The sequence below is a fragment of the Callospermophilus lateralis genome, unplaced genomic scaffold (assembly GCF_048772815.1).
Source record: "Callospermophilus lateralis isolate mCalLat2 unplaced genomic scaffold, mCalLat2.hap1 Scaffold_199, whole genome shotgun sequence".
Taxonomy (NCBI): domain Eukaryota; kingdom Metazoa; phylum Chordata; class Mammalia; order Rodentia; family Sciuridae; genus Callospermophilus; species Callospermophilus lateralis.
In genome coordinates, this window is record NW_027512988.1 from 2,057,887 (window position 1) to 2,076,604 (window position 18,718).

Below are 18,718 nucleotides of genomic sequence, written 5' to 3' on the forward strand. Positions count from 1 at the left end.
CATGTGCCTCCTGCAAGAAATAGGCAGAAAGATAATTATTCAATAAATATTTGTTGAGAAAGAAATGAATGTATTGATAATTATAGGAAGACAAACACCTACCTGGGGTGTAGCTTCTTTGTGAATGAAGCCATCATCTTGAAAACATTTGTAATGAACACCCCACCCCTCAAAGCTATCTCTTTATTCTTGCAAAAGAAATACCTGGGAAAGGTTAATAGGAATAAGAGATCTTTGAATATGTACCAGAACCAAAGATAAGGACTCTTCTAGTCTTGTCCCCCAGGACTGGGCCTGTACTGGTTTCTTTTTACTTTTATTTGTAGAAATTGACAAGCCATCCCAGATGCAAGTGACTGATGTTAAGGATAACAGCATTAGTGTCAGGTGGCTGCCTTCAAGTTCTCCAATTACTGGTTACAGAGTGACCACCATTCCCAAAACGGGCAAAGGACCATCACAAACTAGAACTGCAGGTCCAGGTAAGAATAACCCTCTTGTCACATACAGCAGGATGAACAGAGTAGGACAACATAATTTTCCTTCTTTACTAGATGGCCACCTTGTCATGGGGACCATACATTTCATGCCACATGTCATGGTTGCCCATTCATGAGCTCAGGACTCAAGATCATTTCCAACTTACTTCACAGTAGCAGTTTTAGGATACACACATTTCTGGTTTTACATGCATGGTTCTGTTTAGTGACATGGGCCTCTTAAATTACCAGATCCATCTTTGTGGTTTTGTTGGTATGCACACCAAGAAGAATAACTGACTTTTTCAGATTCTTGTAGATCTGTTGTTTTTATATTTATATAAAATATTTGTGAAAATAGGATCTCAAAGCAACCTCAAAATCAAGTTAATTTTCTTTCTTCCTTTTTCCAAGAGCACCATCATTCATTGTTGAGGGCATCATATTAAGTTTTTGACCTTCTCCTTGAATGTGATTTTATTCCAACATGGGAAATTGTATTAGCAATAAACAGGTGTGTCCAAGAGGAAATTGATATCTAACTCCTTGATATTTTCATGACAATTCTGCAACTAAAAATTCGAGACCACACATGTTTACTGTCAAACTCCAGAAGTCACTTGGATGACTTTATAGTGCATAGATGCTACATTTGCTTTTCACTCCCCTTGCAGATCAAACAGAAATGACCATTGAAGGCTTGCAGCCCACAGTGGAGTATGTGGTTAGTGTTTATGCTCAGAATGGAAAAGGAGAAAGTCAGCCCCTGTTTCAAACTGCAGTAACCAGTACGTAACAAATGTGTGGTTTCCTTTTCTAAAGTCAAATTTTATTCTTGGGTCTGAATGCCCTCTGCATGTCTTTTGCATTTTATACAGAGGTAGAACCAGCTTATTGTTTAGTTTGTATCTTGAGCTGAGTCCTTGGCAAACATTTTTCTTTCTTCCTGCCAAGTAGTGAACGTACAGGAAAGAAGTTGTGGAACTACCATAGTGAATTGCTGTGCTTTGAATTTCTTTTGCTCCAGTGGCCTCAGCAAAATCTTATTTGCCTATAGCAAATCTACAAAATATTTTGCTAGGACCTTTTTTTCTATGACTGGATGGTAAAGTTGAATAAAGTATACATTATGAAGTTACCATTTTTGGAGGACTGTGGCTGGAAAAACATTTCATATGAATACTTAATAAGAAAAAAAGAAGAGTTTAAGAAAGCTTATAGCGATCTGAATGTAACATTGAAAATCAACATTACCACTTCCAAGGCATAGAAAATCCAGGTCTATGAGACTAACATTACATTGCAAAACAAATCTTAGTGGAACATCTTTAAATCAATGCAAGTATATCCCCAACGTGGGGACATTTGCAGAGTGCCTAGGCATCTCATGTACACCTATTTTGATAAGTTATGCAACATCAAATATTTTCTAAACCAAAACAATTTTAGGCAAGTGTCAAGTAATTTTCCATTGACTAGTGGGTTAATTGCAGTGTAATTCATCAAAGAAAATGGTATCTGCAAAACTGCTTTGCATGTTATAAAAATGCTTATTTCACAACTTGCTTTTCACATGACCTCTTACCATTAATTTGCCTAACAGACATTGATCACCCTAAAGGACTGGCATCCACTGATGTGGATGTCGATTCCATCAAAATTGCTTGGGAAAGCCCACAGGGGCAAGTTTCCAGGTACAGGGTAACCTACTCGAGCCCTGAGGATGGAATCCATGAGTTATTCCTTGCACCTGATGGTGAAGAAGACACTGCAGAGCTGCAAGGCCTCAGGCCGGGTTCTGAGTACACAGTCAGTGTGGTTGCCTTGCACGATGATATGGAGAGCCAGCCCCTGATTGGAAACCAGTCCACAGGTATCTTGGTAATCGCACCACCAGGGTGCTCATGGGAGCAGTGACTTTAAGCCTTGCTGAAAGTCTACTTTATGGGGCTATTCATTCCCATTTAAGGGGTAAATAAATAAATAAAATAAACAACCCTCTTTAGAAAAGATCCTCTTTAAAGAGGAAAGAGGAAAAACAGTCAATTTTAGGTGGTATTAGGTAAATAAATCTGATGAAAAGAAATATTGGAGTAGCTTGGCTTATACATAAGGCCATGAAACCAGACATCTAAAGATGATACTAAAATTGTGGATATTTCCGATGCTATGACTCCCTGTGGTTACTCTCACACTATGTACAAAGGAAAGCAGTTTGGCATCCTAGAGTTTCCTCTAAGAAAAGATCCCAACTAGGACATTTTATAGCAGCATGATTCTGAGAGCACATGGGTAAGACCTTTCTCCCCTGGCAAGATAGCTTATGCTTGTGTATAATTTGCCTAAAGGATTCTGATTCAGACACACAGGAAACAGTCATTAAGGCAAATTCTTTCCATGATTCTTTATCCTCTTGTGCTTTATTGCTGAATCAGAGTGGAATGCTAAAAATTTGTCCTGGTGATGGTATAAACCTTAGCAGTGACAATCTGATTATTGCTCCTTGCTTCTCTTTTCTGCTTCTATTGTGATCTAATTTTCTTCTTATGTTGCACCACAGAAATACTTCAAATTTAGCAGTTACATCTGCCTTGGGGTCCGAATAAAAAGAGACAATAAAAACATAATTCTATCTTTTTTTGGATGGCATACTCTGAATGCCATAAGAACATAATTTATATAGAAAAAGGGCCATTGTTCTTTTCATACAAATACAAATGGAAAATCAATTGTAATGACCAATAAGCCAATATGACTCTTTTGTTTTTTTAAGGAAAAACAAATAACTTTGAAAACCCAAAGTTTCCTAGAGCTCAAGTATTTAAAGTGTTTTCAGGATTTGAGAATTGGCAGATATAGAATACACATTTCAGAAAACTTTCTTTCTTTTGTATCCCTTCTTGTTATGCTCTCCTACTGAATCTTTTCTGGACCAGGGAATCCTCTAATCCAACAAGAGCTATCCCTTCTACTTCCTGGAATTCATTCTATGTTCCCTTCTCCCCACTTCCTGTAAGATAACCTTTGACCAATGACCATCCCAACAGCCATCCCTGCCCCAACCAACCTGAGGTTTACTCAGATTACACCAACAAGCTTTAGTGCCCAGTGGACACCACCCAATGTCCAGCTCACTGTATACCGAGTACAAGTGACCCCCAAAGACAAGAAGACCGGACCAATGAAAGAAATCAACCTTGCTCCTGACAGCACCTCTGTGGTTGTATCAGGACTGACTTCTGTCATTGGAATAAAGTAGAGCCTCTCTTACATAGTTAATTAGGTGGTAGAACATAATCTCATGCTCGATCCAACTGATCTTTTCTTCTCCTGTCAAATAATTTTATTGTGATTTTTTGTATCAAGAGAATTGCTTTTTGTTGACCTAAGCTTTTCCAGATGACTATTGGAACAGAATTTTATAAATAGCTTTAGATTTTGTGCAGCTCTTCTGGAAGTATTCTATATATGTGGGGGCAATTTGCATATCAGTAGACATAAATTCATTTAGTTATACATTTTTTGAGTGATGTCATCTTGGCAAGAAATGTTCTCCAGATTGTACCAACCAACTTGACCCTACCCTCATTAAAAAATTTTTAAATCATTCTAGACTTATATATTAAGACCAGTTACAGGGAAACTACAGAAAAGGGTTTCAGAGACAGAAAAGAAAATTATCTTTGTCTGTGACCATAAAAATTCATGATTTACACCTGTCATATCATAAAAGAAAAAAAAACAGGCTATTACCCATTTTTCTTATTTTTTCATCACCAGTTTTACATGAAAATGTGAGTTATAGCTTACTTGGGCATAAGCCCATAAGAGCTTTTTAAAATTCATTTAATTTCAGTCTGTTGCTGGTCATCTGTAGTGTAGAGATGAAATTAATCTAGGAATTGACAGTGTTGTGAGATTTGTTAGTTTATTTCTTTTTTACTAATAACCACTGAATTATCTAAGCCATGGTGAAACTCCCGGGGCTTCTTGCAATGACACTGCTAAAGCTCACCAAGCCCTTATTTCTAGGTGGCTACCAAATATGAAGTGAGTGTCTATGCTCTTAAGGACACACTGACCAGCAGACCAGCTCAGGGGATCATCACCACTCTCAAGAGTAAGTAATCCAATTTTCTAGTCTCAAAATTTTCTGTATAAACAAAGAATGATAAATGATCTCTCTGGTCACTAAGTTAAAAGTGGAATGAGTCCCAATGTGGAAATTGGTGGGATTCCCTATCTTTTTGACTGTTACCTTTTTTGCCCCTTCAGAAAGTATTCCACTAATACCTAAAATGAAATCCTTTCATAATGGTATAACATTGGTGTTAAAGATTAGGACTAACAGCTACTTTATGCTCCACTTGTTAGAATTTGTTTTACTGGAGTTAGGTCTGGGGAGGACATGTTGATTTCTACTGTATTTTAACAGCACCATAAGTATGGGATCAAATTTGGCCCAGATTTTAGTTTCTGCTCCATCAATAACTTGCTGTGCGCTCTTTCAGCTGTCACATAAAGTGTCAAAAGTTCCATCATCAATAAAATAGAGATAAAATAGGAATCTTTTCTGTTGAGAGAAAAGATATGAAGCCCTATAAAAACGACGAAATACTAGCAATAATACTGGCTATTATACATATAATTGCTAGCTGGCCATGCTATTATAATTCCTACCACACACTTTTACAGTACAGTAAATTAATCATTTTAATACTTACTGAAGATTTGTATGTACTATAAAGTCAGACCTGGGAACCACTGGTAGTATTTATAAAGCTTTTCAGTTCTTCAAAGAAAAAGGCACCCAATGTAACTATTTCCATATTTCCTAATTACTGTTGAACATTCTTTGAATGCCAAGGGAGATAATCTACAAATTATTTAATCAATGTATTTTCTGAAGAGGATGTATTTTTAAAACATAAAGAAATGTTTTAAAAGATCGAAATCTCACCTATATGAGCCAGGCAGGCACTAATCTCTAGCTATAATCCCATGCAGATGTCAGCCCTCCCAGAAGGGCTCGTGTAACAGATGCTACTGAGACCACCATCACCATTAACTGGCGAACCAAGACCGAGACGATCACTGGTTTCCAAGTTGATGCCGTCCCAGCCAATGGCCAGACCCCAGTTCAGAGAACCATCGGCCCAGATGTCAGAAGCTATACCATCACAGGTGAGGGGACCCACCACCTTTACCACAAGTGACAGTCAATCAACATTCACAATGTAAACCAGCTTCTTAGTTATTCTATGTCTTATATGATTCAATTTATTTCCAATTTTTTATGATAACACAGCTTGAAACAGTTATTCTCATACCATAATCAAAAATAGTTTTGTCCTTTGAATCTTTTATTTTGGTCTACTGTGTGGTCTCAGAGAAATGGCTTTTTATCAGATTTGTTCTTTCATCCCTATGCCCTTTCTTATTTAAAAAAAGGTAAAATAATGTAAAACCAAAAGAAATAGGGTCTGAGGATGCGGTTCAATGGTAAAGCACTTGGTGAAGCTCTGGCTTCCATCCCCAGAAGCACAAAAAAATGAAAATAGAAAAGAAAAAAATGAAATGGTGGTGTATAGTTCTTAGCATTAATATAGATTTTAAAAAGACATAATTAATAAAGACAAACAACATTACTTAATAAAGGTCAAAGTTCAGAGGGAATTTGATAAAATAGATCAATTTAGGTCTTTTTGTGCTGTACAATTCTGATTCCAGGTACCAAATAATGACCACCTAATTACCCTATAGAGAAAGTACACTCAGTGGGCCACCCCTCATTCTCCAAGAGGACTGCTTCTAAAGTAGCATTTTTGCATTTAAAAATTTATTTTAGTCGGAGGTCCTTCTCTGCATTAGTGATTTGCTTTTAAGTATGCTCCACAATAACAGTTAATATCCACATCATGTTCTACTTTATTGTTCAAAGGTAGACTACTTCCATGATCTGTATAAACATGGGTGGGTAGATGAGCCAAGAAAATTGCAGGTGTGGGCTTGAAAACTTTCCTAGTAAAGAAGAACACATAGAAACCATCTCCTCTCACATCCCAGGTTTGCAACCCGGCACGGACTACAAGATCTACCTGTATACCCTGAACGACAATGCCCACAGCCCCCCCCCCGTGGTCATCGATGCCTCCACTGGTAACTGCTTTGTGCTGAGGGACACCACTGGCTTGTAGTATAATCAGACACATGAACTTAAGAAACAAATGAAGGGTCTTTGTAATATGACTCCCTGTGAACCATGGGAAGAGCTTACAGAATTTCACTCTCTTAAGTCTGATTAAAAGGGCTGGGGGGGAATATGGGACCATTTTCTTGGCTTTTATTTTCTGAGACTTAGTTTTGCTTTCTTTTAGCCATTGATGCACCATCCAACCTGTGCTTCCTGACTACCACCCCCAACTCCTTGCTGGTAGCATGGCAACCGCCCCGTGCCAAGATCACTGGCTACATCATCAATTATGAGAAGCCTGGGTCCCCTCCCAGAGAAGTGGTCCCTCGGCCCCAACCTGGTGTCACAGAGGCCACTATTACTGGTATTGTGTTCCCTCCCTTTCCTCTTTACTCCCTCTGACAGTCTAAGTCTTGAAACTCCATCTGTATCTTTGATGCTATATCATGAGAAAGGGAAGCCCTGCACTTCAAAAGACATTCTCCACACAGTACCCTCCATATGACATGACGTTCTATTCTGCCCATCAGCCCTAGAACCTGGAACCAAGGACACAATCTACATCAGAAGAACCGAGTACACAATCTACAACCAGAAGAATGAGCCCCTGATTGGGAGGAAAAAGACAGGTAAAAAGCACTTTCCGGGTAATGAGAAGAACGTTAAGACTAAACTAATGAATGATGGATTTTGCATTGTAAAAAGGGTCTCTCCATGTTTTGACGCATATATCATGGATGCTTTTTCTAATGGCCCAGTGTATATTTTGTACTCTCTGACAGGAGGAATAACTGAACATCCTCTGTAGAGTTCCATTTTATTTATTTATTTATTAAAAGGCCAGTCAATATAAAACCTTGTTATTACCTTTCAAAAATTCAAATCCGATATGAAATATAAAACCAAGTTGTTATTGCTATTCTTCTATACTTTGTGTTGACTGTTTTTTTTTAAAAAAAAAGGAGGGATAGAAACCCCTCCCATTGTCTTATTATTTGATTTCTGAAACTTGGAACTAAATAATGTTTTACTTTGTCATTTGGTCTTAGTTCAATTTGGAGAAAATGCTGTACATATGGCAATAGGAAAGCTTTCAAAACAAATATGTGTTCTTACCTCTTTTTACCATTTCCAACCATGAAAACTATTGATTTAAACCTCTGTAATGCTCATACTTCTGATTTAAACCTCTGTAATTCTCATACTTCTTATACTGACATGATCGCTGTGGATTCTAGTTCCTATGATTTGTTTCTCAGGTTTAAAGAGAGAAGACAATGGCCTGGGGAGGCACTACACATTGCAGTTTCATTAGGCTTAATTTGAACAGAGGCAGCTTCTGTGGTGCTCAATGGTTCAAAGCTTTGTGTCTCTAATAAATTCATGCTAACACTTTTTTTCTTTCTAAACTATAAAGAAACCTTTGAGAAAAATCATAAAGTTTTCTTTCTGGGAAAAAGTGGGTTTTTTTGTAATCTGAGAACCGCTGGTTTTCCAGGGGCTTTGATCAGGTTGATATACAATCTTCATTGCCTGAATTGATAATGGTTGCTACTTGCTGAAACTTAACGCCCTTTGCTTTTTTTGCTCTAACCTCTCTTGGCTAGATGAGCTTCCCCAACTGGTAACCCTTCCTCACCCCAATCTTCAAGGACCAGAGATCTTGGATGTTCCCTCCACAGTTCCAAAGACCCCATTCATCACCAGCCCTGGGGTTGACAATGGAAACGGTTTTCAGCTTCCTGGCACAAGCCATCGGCAGCCCAGTTTGGGGCAACAAATGGTCATTGAGGAACATGGTTTTAGGAGGACCACACCACCCACAGCGGTCACCCCCGTAAGGCATAGGCCAAGACCATACTCGCTGACTATAGATGAGATTCATGTCCCCAGGGGAGAAGTAGACTACCACCTCTACCCTCACAATAGGGAGCTCAATCCAAATGCCTCTACAGGACAAGAAGTTCTCTCTCAGACAACCATCTCTTGGACTCCATTCCAGGACAGTTCTGAGTATATCATTTCATGTCAGCCCATTGGCATGACAGAAGAACCCTTACAGGTAATCATCTCCCTCCCTGCCTGTGGCTGGGAAGCTCAGAAAGGAATAAATTAGAGGAAAGAAGTGACAAAGTTTTCCTTCTGGGAAAGTGTTTTGTAATCTGAGAATTGCTGATTTCCCCAGGGGCTTTGATCAGGTTGATAAATAGTCTTCATTGCCTGAATTGATAATGGTTATTAATTGGTAATGGTTATCAATTCCCATGGGCTTCTTACTAGTAGGATTAAGAGGCTCTGATGTAAAATGGCTACTTCTAGAACTTTTAGAGAGATGGCACATTTAAGCACTGATCATTTATTAAAAGTCCATATGGCTCTACTTGGGAGGATGTACGAGAGAGCGTCATTAGCTTTTATTCAGTAGAGAATGAAATCATTTTTATTATCTTCACACATTGGAGGCTCCATAGTAAGATGAACAAAGACATGATCTTAGAAAAGAAGAAAGATACTCCACTGAATTTACATTTGTGCACCATTCTTAGTTTGTCCTTGAAGAATCCCATTATCTGTAGTATATACAAGGAAAAAGAATGTAAGAGGAGCTGTGCATGTCAGCTGTTAGAAGTAACGGATTCTCTTACTAAAACCCCATCCTTTAATTTGTCCCACTGGCACAGTTTTTAAAAATGACTATGTTGTGGGAGATTACTGAGCTTAGAAACCTGAGTTTGAGGATGTGCCATTGTTTTAAGGACTCTGTATTGTGTTGTGGTCTACTGCCCACTGTGCATGGCCTGCCTGTCTCCACAGAGAGCAGTGTCTGTGCTTGATGTGAAAGGATCATGCAGGGCTTCCATGGGCTTCTACAGAGCCACATCTAGTAGGATTAAGAGGCGGCTAGTGTCATTGAGGGCTCCTGCTAACTATGGAGCACATAGGCAGACTTTGGGTAGGAAAATCTGAGAGAAGTGACTATTCCTTGCTCATTCCATTTCTCTCCTTGGCCAGTTGGGACTCCTATATACCCCTGGTCTTTATTAGTTTCCCTTTGATTTGTTTAAACAGTGAGGGTTAATGATAAGGGACCAGGGGAGCCCGCATCTGTTCTTTACTATAATGCTCTCTCCCCATTTTGGCTGTACCAATAATTGCAGTTCCGAGTTCCTGGAACTTCCACCAGTGCCACTCTGACAGACCTTACCCGAGGGGCCACCTACATCATCCTAGTGGAGGCAATGAAAAACCTGAAGAGGCACAAGGTTCTGGAGGAGGTTGTGACTGTGGGCAACCCTGGTATGTAAATTCACATGTGGTTTAGGCACATGCTCCTTGTTGGACTGCACCAGAGAAGGCTTTTCCTAGTGACTGTTCCTTTGTTGCTTGTTGCCTTGCAACTGTGGAAAGTATGCCTACCATCAATATGAAGTACATGAGCAACCTTAAGTTCATTTAACTTTAAGTGTCCTCACCAACACACATGCAGTGTTAGGATGACAGGCCAGGCTTCAGTTATTTAGCCCAAAAGTATTGAATCCTTCCCAGTGTCTTGAGTTGATATGAGGCACTGGTTTCCTGGTATACTTTCCCGTACCCCTTCCTTCTCACCATGCTGTGGTCCCCTAGAGTGATTCTTAGTACCAATACTAATGGGAAGTTCTCCTCTGCAACACATTTTTATCCAAAGAGCTTCCTAATTCTAAAGTTATTTCACTTTTTTTCTCCTGATGATATAGGTGTAAAACCATCATAAAGGTTAAATGGCCATTGACTTTATTGTGGGGTGGGGAATGGGTATTGGGGATTGAGTTACATCCCCTGCCCTTTTTATTTTTTATTTTGAGATAGGAGCTTGCTAAGTTGCTTAGGGCCTTGCTAAATTGCTGAAGCTGGCCTACCTTAGCCTCCTAAGTAGCTTGAGTTTCCAGGCATGTGCCACTGTGCCCAGCAACCACTCACTCTTCTTTGTAGCACTTTGCAAGTCCTTTAAAGCCAGTAGCATGCCACCTGGCTTTTACTTTGCAGCAGCTGATGTTATTCACCCAGGAACATGAGATAGGAAATAATCAAAATCGTGAATCCTGAATCTTCCCATTGGAAAGGTCTCTCTCCACACCAACAAGGAGTGGTAACTCCTGTCTATGCCATGTAACAGAATCTCATCCTAGGGTCCAGTTATATAATTTCAGCCTTATTCTTCATCTGACAAAAGACTACTATTTTATATGTGTAAACTTTGGTGAATTATAGCAGCTAACTGCTGGCAGGCTGGGGGGAGGTTCTTTTGTGTTTGTTATTAGGTATTGCATTTTGTGGCTTTAATGGCAAAATTGTTGTGTGAAAGGAATTTTTGAGAGCATAAAGGTTTTTGTGCTTTTCCACATCTTTTTATTTTCTTTAAAAGAGTCCAACTCCATAACATTAGTTACAATAGAATTTTAACTCCTGAATATTTTTGGAATAATGAATCCCCATTTAACAGTCTTAAGTTCTTTCTGTTTTTCTTTCCTACTCCTTATTCCTGGCAGCAGTGTTCTTCATGATAGCCAGGGTCTCTTGACTTTGAAACATTTCAGACTTTTTAGCTCTCTAAAATATATTTCTTTCCAGAGTGATGCCTTTTGAAATATTAGGCACTTCCAGTATCTACTGGATTTGATTTTACACTGTTAAAAAAAAAAAAAAAACCACACAGTGAGATTTAAAGTCACAGTAAGTTATCATATTCAGTTTTCAGAGAATAACTTGAGGCATGCTTTATTTGCAGATTGTTTATCTATCTATCTATCTATCTATCTATCTATCCATCCATTGGTATCAGGGACTGAACTCAGGGGCATTCAACCACTGAGCCACATCCCCAGTCCTTTTTAAAAGTTTTTATTTTGAGACAGGGCCTTGCTATTTTTCTGAGGCTGGCCATAAACTTTCAATCCTTCTACCTCGGACTCTTGAGTCGCTGGGATTCCAGGTGTGTACCCAGCATGCCTGGCTTACACAAATTATTTTAAAACAAGTTTTTCTAAAACATAAAGAGACAAGATCTTTGGTCACATGATGAGACTGTTACTTATTCCTAACTCATGTACTTCCCATTTGATTTCTCCTATTTGAAACAGTTGGTTTTATTAATAAAATCAGTTTTACTATCATAATAACTATTTTGCAAAATCTAGGATTTCCAAACTATTATGCAAAAAAATGCAATAATAAAAGTGAAGACTGCATTATAACAGTATATAAAAATGCTAAGACCTTTGCATCATAAGCAGAAGGTAGCCTCTGATAATATTTCTTAGTTTAGTGAGCACTTTCTACAGGTTGTCAAAGGGACAATACATTGGCTTCTTGGCCTTGTGAGAGAGATGTTAAATAATTAACTCAAGGTCACTCAGGTCCTGATGGAGAGGCATTGCTACCCTTGTTCTTACCTGGCTTAAATTGCCTCAAAGTTGATTCCATGTTCTATAAAGTAGATTTACCAGATTTGATCATTTTTACAATTGAAGACAAAAGTGAAAGATGGTCTCCTTTTCAGATGCTGGTGGCAAGTGTCCATTGGCTACACCTTTACATCATTTATGAGAGTGGCTGATACATCCATGGAGCATATGGAATTTTAGAGCTACCGGAATTTTTCTGTTAGATTAAGTGATTGTATATAATGTTCTGGTTTCTTCTTCTTCTTCCAAACCACCAATAATAGGTCTCTTTTGCTTTTTCTTCCTGTTGCTCATAGGCCCAAACCAACCTATTGATGACACCTGCTTTGACCCCTACTCGGCTTCCCATTATGACATTGGAGACTAATGGGAGCGAATATCTAAAACTGGTTTTAAACTCACGTGCCAGTGCTTGGGCTTTGGCAGTGGGCATTTCAGATGTGATTCATCTAGTGAGTAGCTTGCTCTGACCATCCACTCTTCCTCCATCTCCTCCAGTTCCATACATTCGCATTAACGTACCAAGGAGTCATGTTTGGTAGACGCAAGCTCTTCCAAACATTTGAGAAAACTGTTGGACTCAAAGTAACATTTTGTATCATTGAAAAATGATGGGAAATTTTACTTGTTGAATATCGCTTCATTTCAAGTCGTATGCTAATACAACTACTGATTAAAGCAAGTTGTTGGTGATGCTTTTGAAATTTTCTGTTAAGTCAAACTCAGTGGAGTCAGTTCTCATTGAGAGTGCCAGTCAGAGAAACCCCAATTCTCTTTTAATCTTTAGTGTTGAATGTGGTTCAAGGTGATGATTCATACTCATACTCATTTAACACAAATCAAACATACATATGTACACACACACTCTCACATTATACACACACATCACAAATACACACATTGAATATGTGCACACACACACACACACACACACACACACACACACACACCAGCCACATAGTTTGAATATTGCTAGTAATGTAAAGGAAAATGTACAGATATTCTACTTGTCCATAATTTAAAAGCCACTTCACCAAAAAATATTTGATTTTCAAATTATAGAGATTTTAATGTTTCAAATTACAGTGATCCTAGGATTATCTATTGTGCTTTGAGAGTTACTATTAGAATTTATAACCTTTCACTTATCCTTCGATTTTAGGAGATATAATCATTATTGACCATTGGTTCATTTTTACAGGTGTTAACCATTATACCATATAAACAATCCTTTCATCAACTTTTACAGAAATCATATTCATGGAAGTAAAACAGAACAGATTTTTAAAGATTTCTTAAAAGTATATTAGTTGACTTATATACATGAAATGGCTTAATCCAGATTGAAATTCAAAAGCCAACTGATTTTTACAGTGTAGACTTCTGAGCTTGGCCACCTGAAAATGGTATATAAAATTGGGAGGCTGAGCAGAAGTATGGGCGTGCACTGCGGTAGAGTTGGGTGTGTTAACATGTGGCAGCAATGAGGTGGTTGGTTTTTAACTTCTGAAAATGAACTACTTTTTAAAACTTTGCCTGTTTTTTTGCCTGCATAAGTATTAGGTGCAATTGTGGGAGCAGAAGTCTAAGGTTGTTTATGAGTGTCTTTAGATCAACTTACATATTCTTTGCTTGAATGTCATAGTTATTTAATGCCTTTTCTTCCAATTTGAGAAGACTGAATTGTTGATTTTATAAATTAGAAGAAAAAATGCATTCTGATGTAAACTTCCTAAGTGTGTTCTATTTAGTATAAATCTCAGAGACTAAAAGTCATCTTTTACATATGGTAAAGGCATAGGACTTGTGGATTCTCTTCAGCACCAGGTCTCTATTTGTAGGGATGATAGCCAGGGTTTATCATTGTTTTGTCATCTATGTTTATTCTTTCTTTCAACTTACATGCAAGAGGTCATGGCAGAAAGAAAATGCTGATCTGTTTCATTGCACTTCTTTGTATCTAAGGTCTCTGCAAATCCAAAACTGACTTTAAAAAAATATATATATAAATAATATATATATATTCCTAAAAGACTACTCTGATCCTGCTTTCATTCACCACAATTTTAAACCTTAATGAAAATTTAAATGGAAATCATTGGCCAAGTCCTATGACATGATTACTGCGGAGTGCCTTAAAATGGCCTAGAAAATAATAAATAGTAGAAACTATATTTTTAAGTCCAACTGAAGAATCAGTTCACAGTAGGGATTGTGACCTTTAACTTGTCATTCTTTCCAGATATGTGGATTTTAAAATCCTATATCCCAGTGTGCTTTTCTCTTGAGAGTCAGAACACAAATAACTCTGCCTGTGATTTTCCCACCCATACAGAATGGTGCTACGACAATGGTGTGAACTACAAGATTGGGGAGAAGTGGACTCGCAGGGCAGACAACGGCGAGATGCTGAGCTGCACGTGGCTGGGCAAAGGGAAAGGAGAATTCAAGTGCGATCCTGGTACGTCATTGAGAATGGTTTCTGGAGCTCTATTGGCACACCCACTTCCATTAGGGGCTGTAACTCCCATTCACAGGATGGACTGGAGACTTTAGGTCCCCTTGAGGTTTGAACAGAGGCTTTGTTCATCTTTTGATTTGGAAAAGTGGAGGTGAGCCTCAAAAAGGAGTCATGATGGAATGTTATTACAGGCCACTTTAGCACTTTTCTGAGTATTTTGATCATTATCTACAGTGAAAATGGTGGAAGAAGTCTCTATTGGTCTGTCAATTCAACTTTTAAAATATGATTTCCATTGAACCTATTAGATCTAGTTTGTGGAAATGCTGCCTTAAGATCTGAGGAGTAGTACCTCTCTTATGATGATTCATATAAATTTGAGTAATTTGGACTTTGATGATACAAATTTAGGATAAAATAGAACCCACCCTTGTATCAAGCTGAGTCTGCATTGCTGTTCTTGGTCTTACATGTGCTTCTGATTTGTGCCTACATGTAGATGGGACAACATGCTACGATGATGGGAAGGTTTACCAGGTGGGAGAACGGTGGCAGAACGAATTTTTAGGTGCCATTTGTTCCTGCACATGCTTTGGAGGCCAGCAGGTAAGATGGGATGTGCCAGGTTCCCTGCAATTTAGATGACACAGGGGAGGCTCCTGTATTTACATGCTGTGTGCAAGGTGCCTCCATGCCTCTTATGAAGAGTTGATAAGACTCTGGAGCATCCTCCCTGAGAATGGCAGACAGCCCCTCCCCATGCCTGCTCTTCTCAGGCTGTTCTGTTCTTCAGCACTGGAAGTGTTACCTGCTATGGAGCACTGAGTAGCCAGCTCTATGCTGATGGACAATTTTCCTGTGGCCTTGTTGTGAAATATTTCAAATAATACTTTGGGTCTAAGAAAATTCCACTTTGTGCCCTCTCTTAGTCCAAATATATATCCTTGTACTAGCTCTACTAATATGCTAAGTAAATGGGACAAACAGGAAATGAGAAGTGGTCATGGCTCTTACTTAATGATATAGTCAGAAATTAAATTAGTATGTATTTAAAATCAAGCTAATTAAGGAAGGTTTTTGAGTTGAGTCTGACAAATACAGTTCTGACTAGACTGGAGTCAGCAAGAAAGGGTTTATGGAAAAGAGAAGAATAAACTGGCTGGACTTGGGGTGTCTCAGATTTGGTTGAGGGAGCAGAAAGACAGTAAGCACACCCCCAGGGACAGGGTGAACTGGCCCAGGTAGGCTCCATGAACCAAACCTCTGCCTAAGTGTCTTGTTGTCAGAAATTAGATGGCAAAAAAATTCACTATTTAAGCCAGTACTCCTCAGCTATTTCTAATATATGCCCTCCTTCATTGTAACAACAGAATGCTGTGCCTTTCCCAAATAAGTAAAATTTCAAAGGGAAATGACTCTTGTAACTGGAAAGTAATGGAAGGTCATCGTCCTTCGTTTTCAATGGAGACATGCCTTTCCTAACAACACTCCAAATTCTGATCCATGGGAAGGAAACATGCTTCCACCCCAGGCGAGGTCCACAGTATGATATATTTGGCATTAACCAGTTACAGATGCACAAGAAGAAAATGAGCGTGATGGAAAATGTACTTTGGGGAGATTCATCTGGCATCAGGGAAGCTTCTTCAGGGTTCTCTCTGCATCACCTTACCAAGGGACACAGTCCAAGGAAACTGATCTGATTCCATCCCTAGTGTGTGAAGTTGGTCTCTTTCTTTCAACCCCCCCCCCTCTTTCTCTCATAAAGACCGATCATAGAACTCAGTCATTTTGGTATAAAAATGTGTAAAGGAGAATTTATTGGGAAGTAGACATTGGTCACACTTCAGTCTCTTTGTTACTTAATGAACGTGAAACCTTTCCCCTGTGACTCCTTTTCTGTTGCAAAGTGCTCAATGAACCACTTATGACAGGAGTAGGAACATTCCTGATTCTGTAGGTAGGCATTGACCTGTATTATGTTAGGTGTTATGGGAAGTAGGCTACAAAGTGGAAAATGTCTAGAATATATAAAAGATATGAAAGAATGTATAAAATATATTTAAAAAATAAGAAAGAATATATTAGTGTTCTTTGGGTTGCAAGAGGAAAGTCCTGTTCAAGTTAAGTGGGCAAAAATGTCTCCCATAACTGAGAAGTTCTGTATCTACCAGCTTGAGGGGCAGCTCCCACCATGGCATATGGAGTCTGTTGCTCTTGGGCTACCATTTCTTTTCTAGTAGATTCCCTGCTTATGGTAACATCCAAGATCAGCTTCAAATTTACCGTCTCCCAATTTAGGAACAGAGAAAGAGAACTCTCATTTCCCCTCACTTCAGGCAAAAATCTGAGAGAGTTTTACTGGTGTTGCGTGGTCTGTTCCTATGCTCCACTCCATTGCTGGCCAGAGACAAGACTTCCATGTTACTGGCCAGGGTGGTTTAGGAAGGGAGTTGCCATACGATGCTGGAAAGACCATGGCTAGTGTCAGCCCAACTCCATGTTGGCAGCCCCAAACTATGGCCCATTGTGTGACTTCCCTCTCCCTCCCAGCAAGCCACTCCTCTCCCCTGGATCTCTATTTCCTTTGCTGTATAATGAAGGTATGTGTCTATGTGGTCTCAAGTCTCTTTTAAAAGCTCTAAGATTCTTTGAAACAATCTCTTCCATCATCTAGTATTAAAAAAAAAAAAAACATTGCTGAGGATGTTGGGACTGCAATCAAACTTAGCAGACTGAGTGGGATTTAGATAGGAAGAGAAGAGAGGAAATTCCAGGAGAAAGACAAAGTGTATGCAGAGGCCAGTGTGAGCTTTGGTGATAAACCAAAATGTATTCCAAGAGTTGCAAATACATGAGATTCTCATCAGTGCTTCTTTAGTGATTTACTGCTTATATTTGACCAATGCACAAGAGCTGAAATTCTTAACTCAAGCACTAATTATGATGCCCTTGGGATGTCTGTCCTAAGCTCCATTTGTTTCATCTCTCTCCTCCAGGGTTGGCTCTGTGACAACTGTTACAGACCAGGTGGTTCAACTGTTCCTGAAGGCCCCTCCTCAGGTCACTCCCCCAACCAGTATACACCGAGATATCATCAGACAACAAACACTGTAAGTCCATTTGCCCCTGTAGACTCTCCCTAAATGTAATTGGGTGCATGACAGGGAATCTCTTTCTGCAGATTCCTTTCTTCTGAATGAACCAAATATTTGTTGTTGTTGTTGTTGTTGTTGTTGTTGTTGTTGTTTTGAAGATCTCTTAAGTGACTTGTGTGGAATACTGTATCCTAAAGCATCATTGAATTTTTGAATATCTCTCATTGCTCAGTATATGGCTGGGCTCTTCAAACTAGAAAGTTTCTTTTCTATGAACAGTTGTCACAAGTCTCCCCTTCCAACCCACACCCCCATATACGTTATAGAGTATTTGCTATACTGATTCTCTTCTTCTTCCATTAACAGAATGTTGATTGCCCAATCGAAAGCTTCATGCCTTTAGATGTGCAGGCTGACAAAGAAGATTCCAGAGAGTAATATTTGCAACCCAACGGAACAAGCATCTGTGTCTGCTATGGTCTATCCGAAGTCGAGTGATGTTAGCAGATCCCATCTTTGAATGTTTGTTTCTTTCTTAGCCTTTTGCTCTGGAGACTCCAGCTTCAGCTAAACTCACGGCTTCTCCAAGCATCACACTGGGAAGTGTTTTGAGACTTTTCTCATAAATGAGGGCAGTATGTTGTCTATTCTGCTTTAGAATAGTCAGTACTGCTCAGTATTTTAAATGAAATGATTCTCGGTGTGATTTGGTTTGCATAATGTATTGAATTATGTTACCAAAATTTTAAATAGGAAAGTTGCCCAAACACTTCTGTTTTCATTTAATTGTCTAGCCCACAATACTATAGGAATGGCGTGTCCTTGCTACTGTGATATTTAACATATCCACAGTATTCACTTCTCCAAATGATTCTAACAGTTGCTTAGAAGTGTCTTTCTCTTACCTGTTATTTATCAATTTTTCTCAGTATTTTTATACAGAAAAAAAATTGTATTGAAGACACTTGGTATGCGGTTGACAAGAGAAATTTGGTATAATTATGGTTGGTAATTATTTTTTATACTGTATGTGCCAAAGCTTT

General features: G+C 38.8%; 1 protein-coding gene across 1 annotated transcript in view; it reads left to right on the plus strand.

Annotated features, from left to right (window-relative positions):
* Window positions 1-18,113, plus strand: part of LOC143388719 (fibronectin-like) — a 36,280-nt gene extending 18,167 nt beyond the window's left edge. The window contains 17 exon segments of the mRNA XM_077108209.1: window positions 327-482; window positions 1,154-1,267; window positions 2,083-2,352; window positions 3,527-3,720; window positions 4,512-4,599; window positions 5,487-5,663; window positions 6,546-6,638; window positions 6,857-7,036; window positions 7,203-7,301; window positions 8,280-8,734; window positions 9,831-9,969; window positions 12,190-12,198; window positions 12,413-12,568; window positions 14,452-14,577; window positions 15,077-15,183; window positions 17,577-17,690; window positions 18,042-18,113. Of these exon segments, the coding sequence (XP_076964324.1) occupies window positions 327-482; window positions 1,154-1,267; window positions 2,083-2,352; window positions 3,527-3,720; window positions 4,512-4,599; window positions 5,487-5,663; window positions 6,546-6,638; window positions 6,857-7,036; window positions 7,203-7,301; window positions 8,280-8,734; window positions 9,831-9,969; window positions 12,190-12,198; window positions 12,413-12,568; window positions 14,452-14,577; window positions 15,077-15,183; window positions 17,577-17,690; window positions 18,042-18,113 (2,549 nt within the window).
* The last annotated feature ends 605 nt before the right edge of the window (window positions 18,114-18,718 follow it).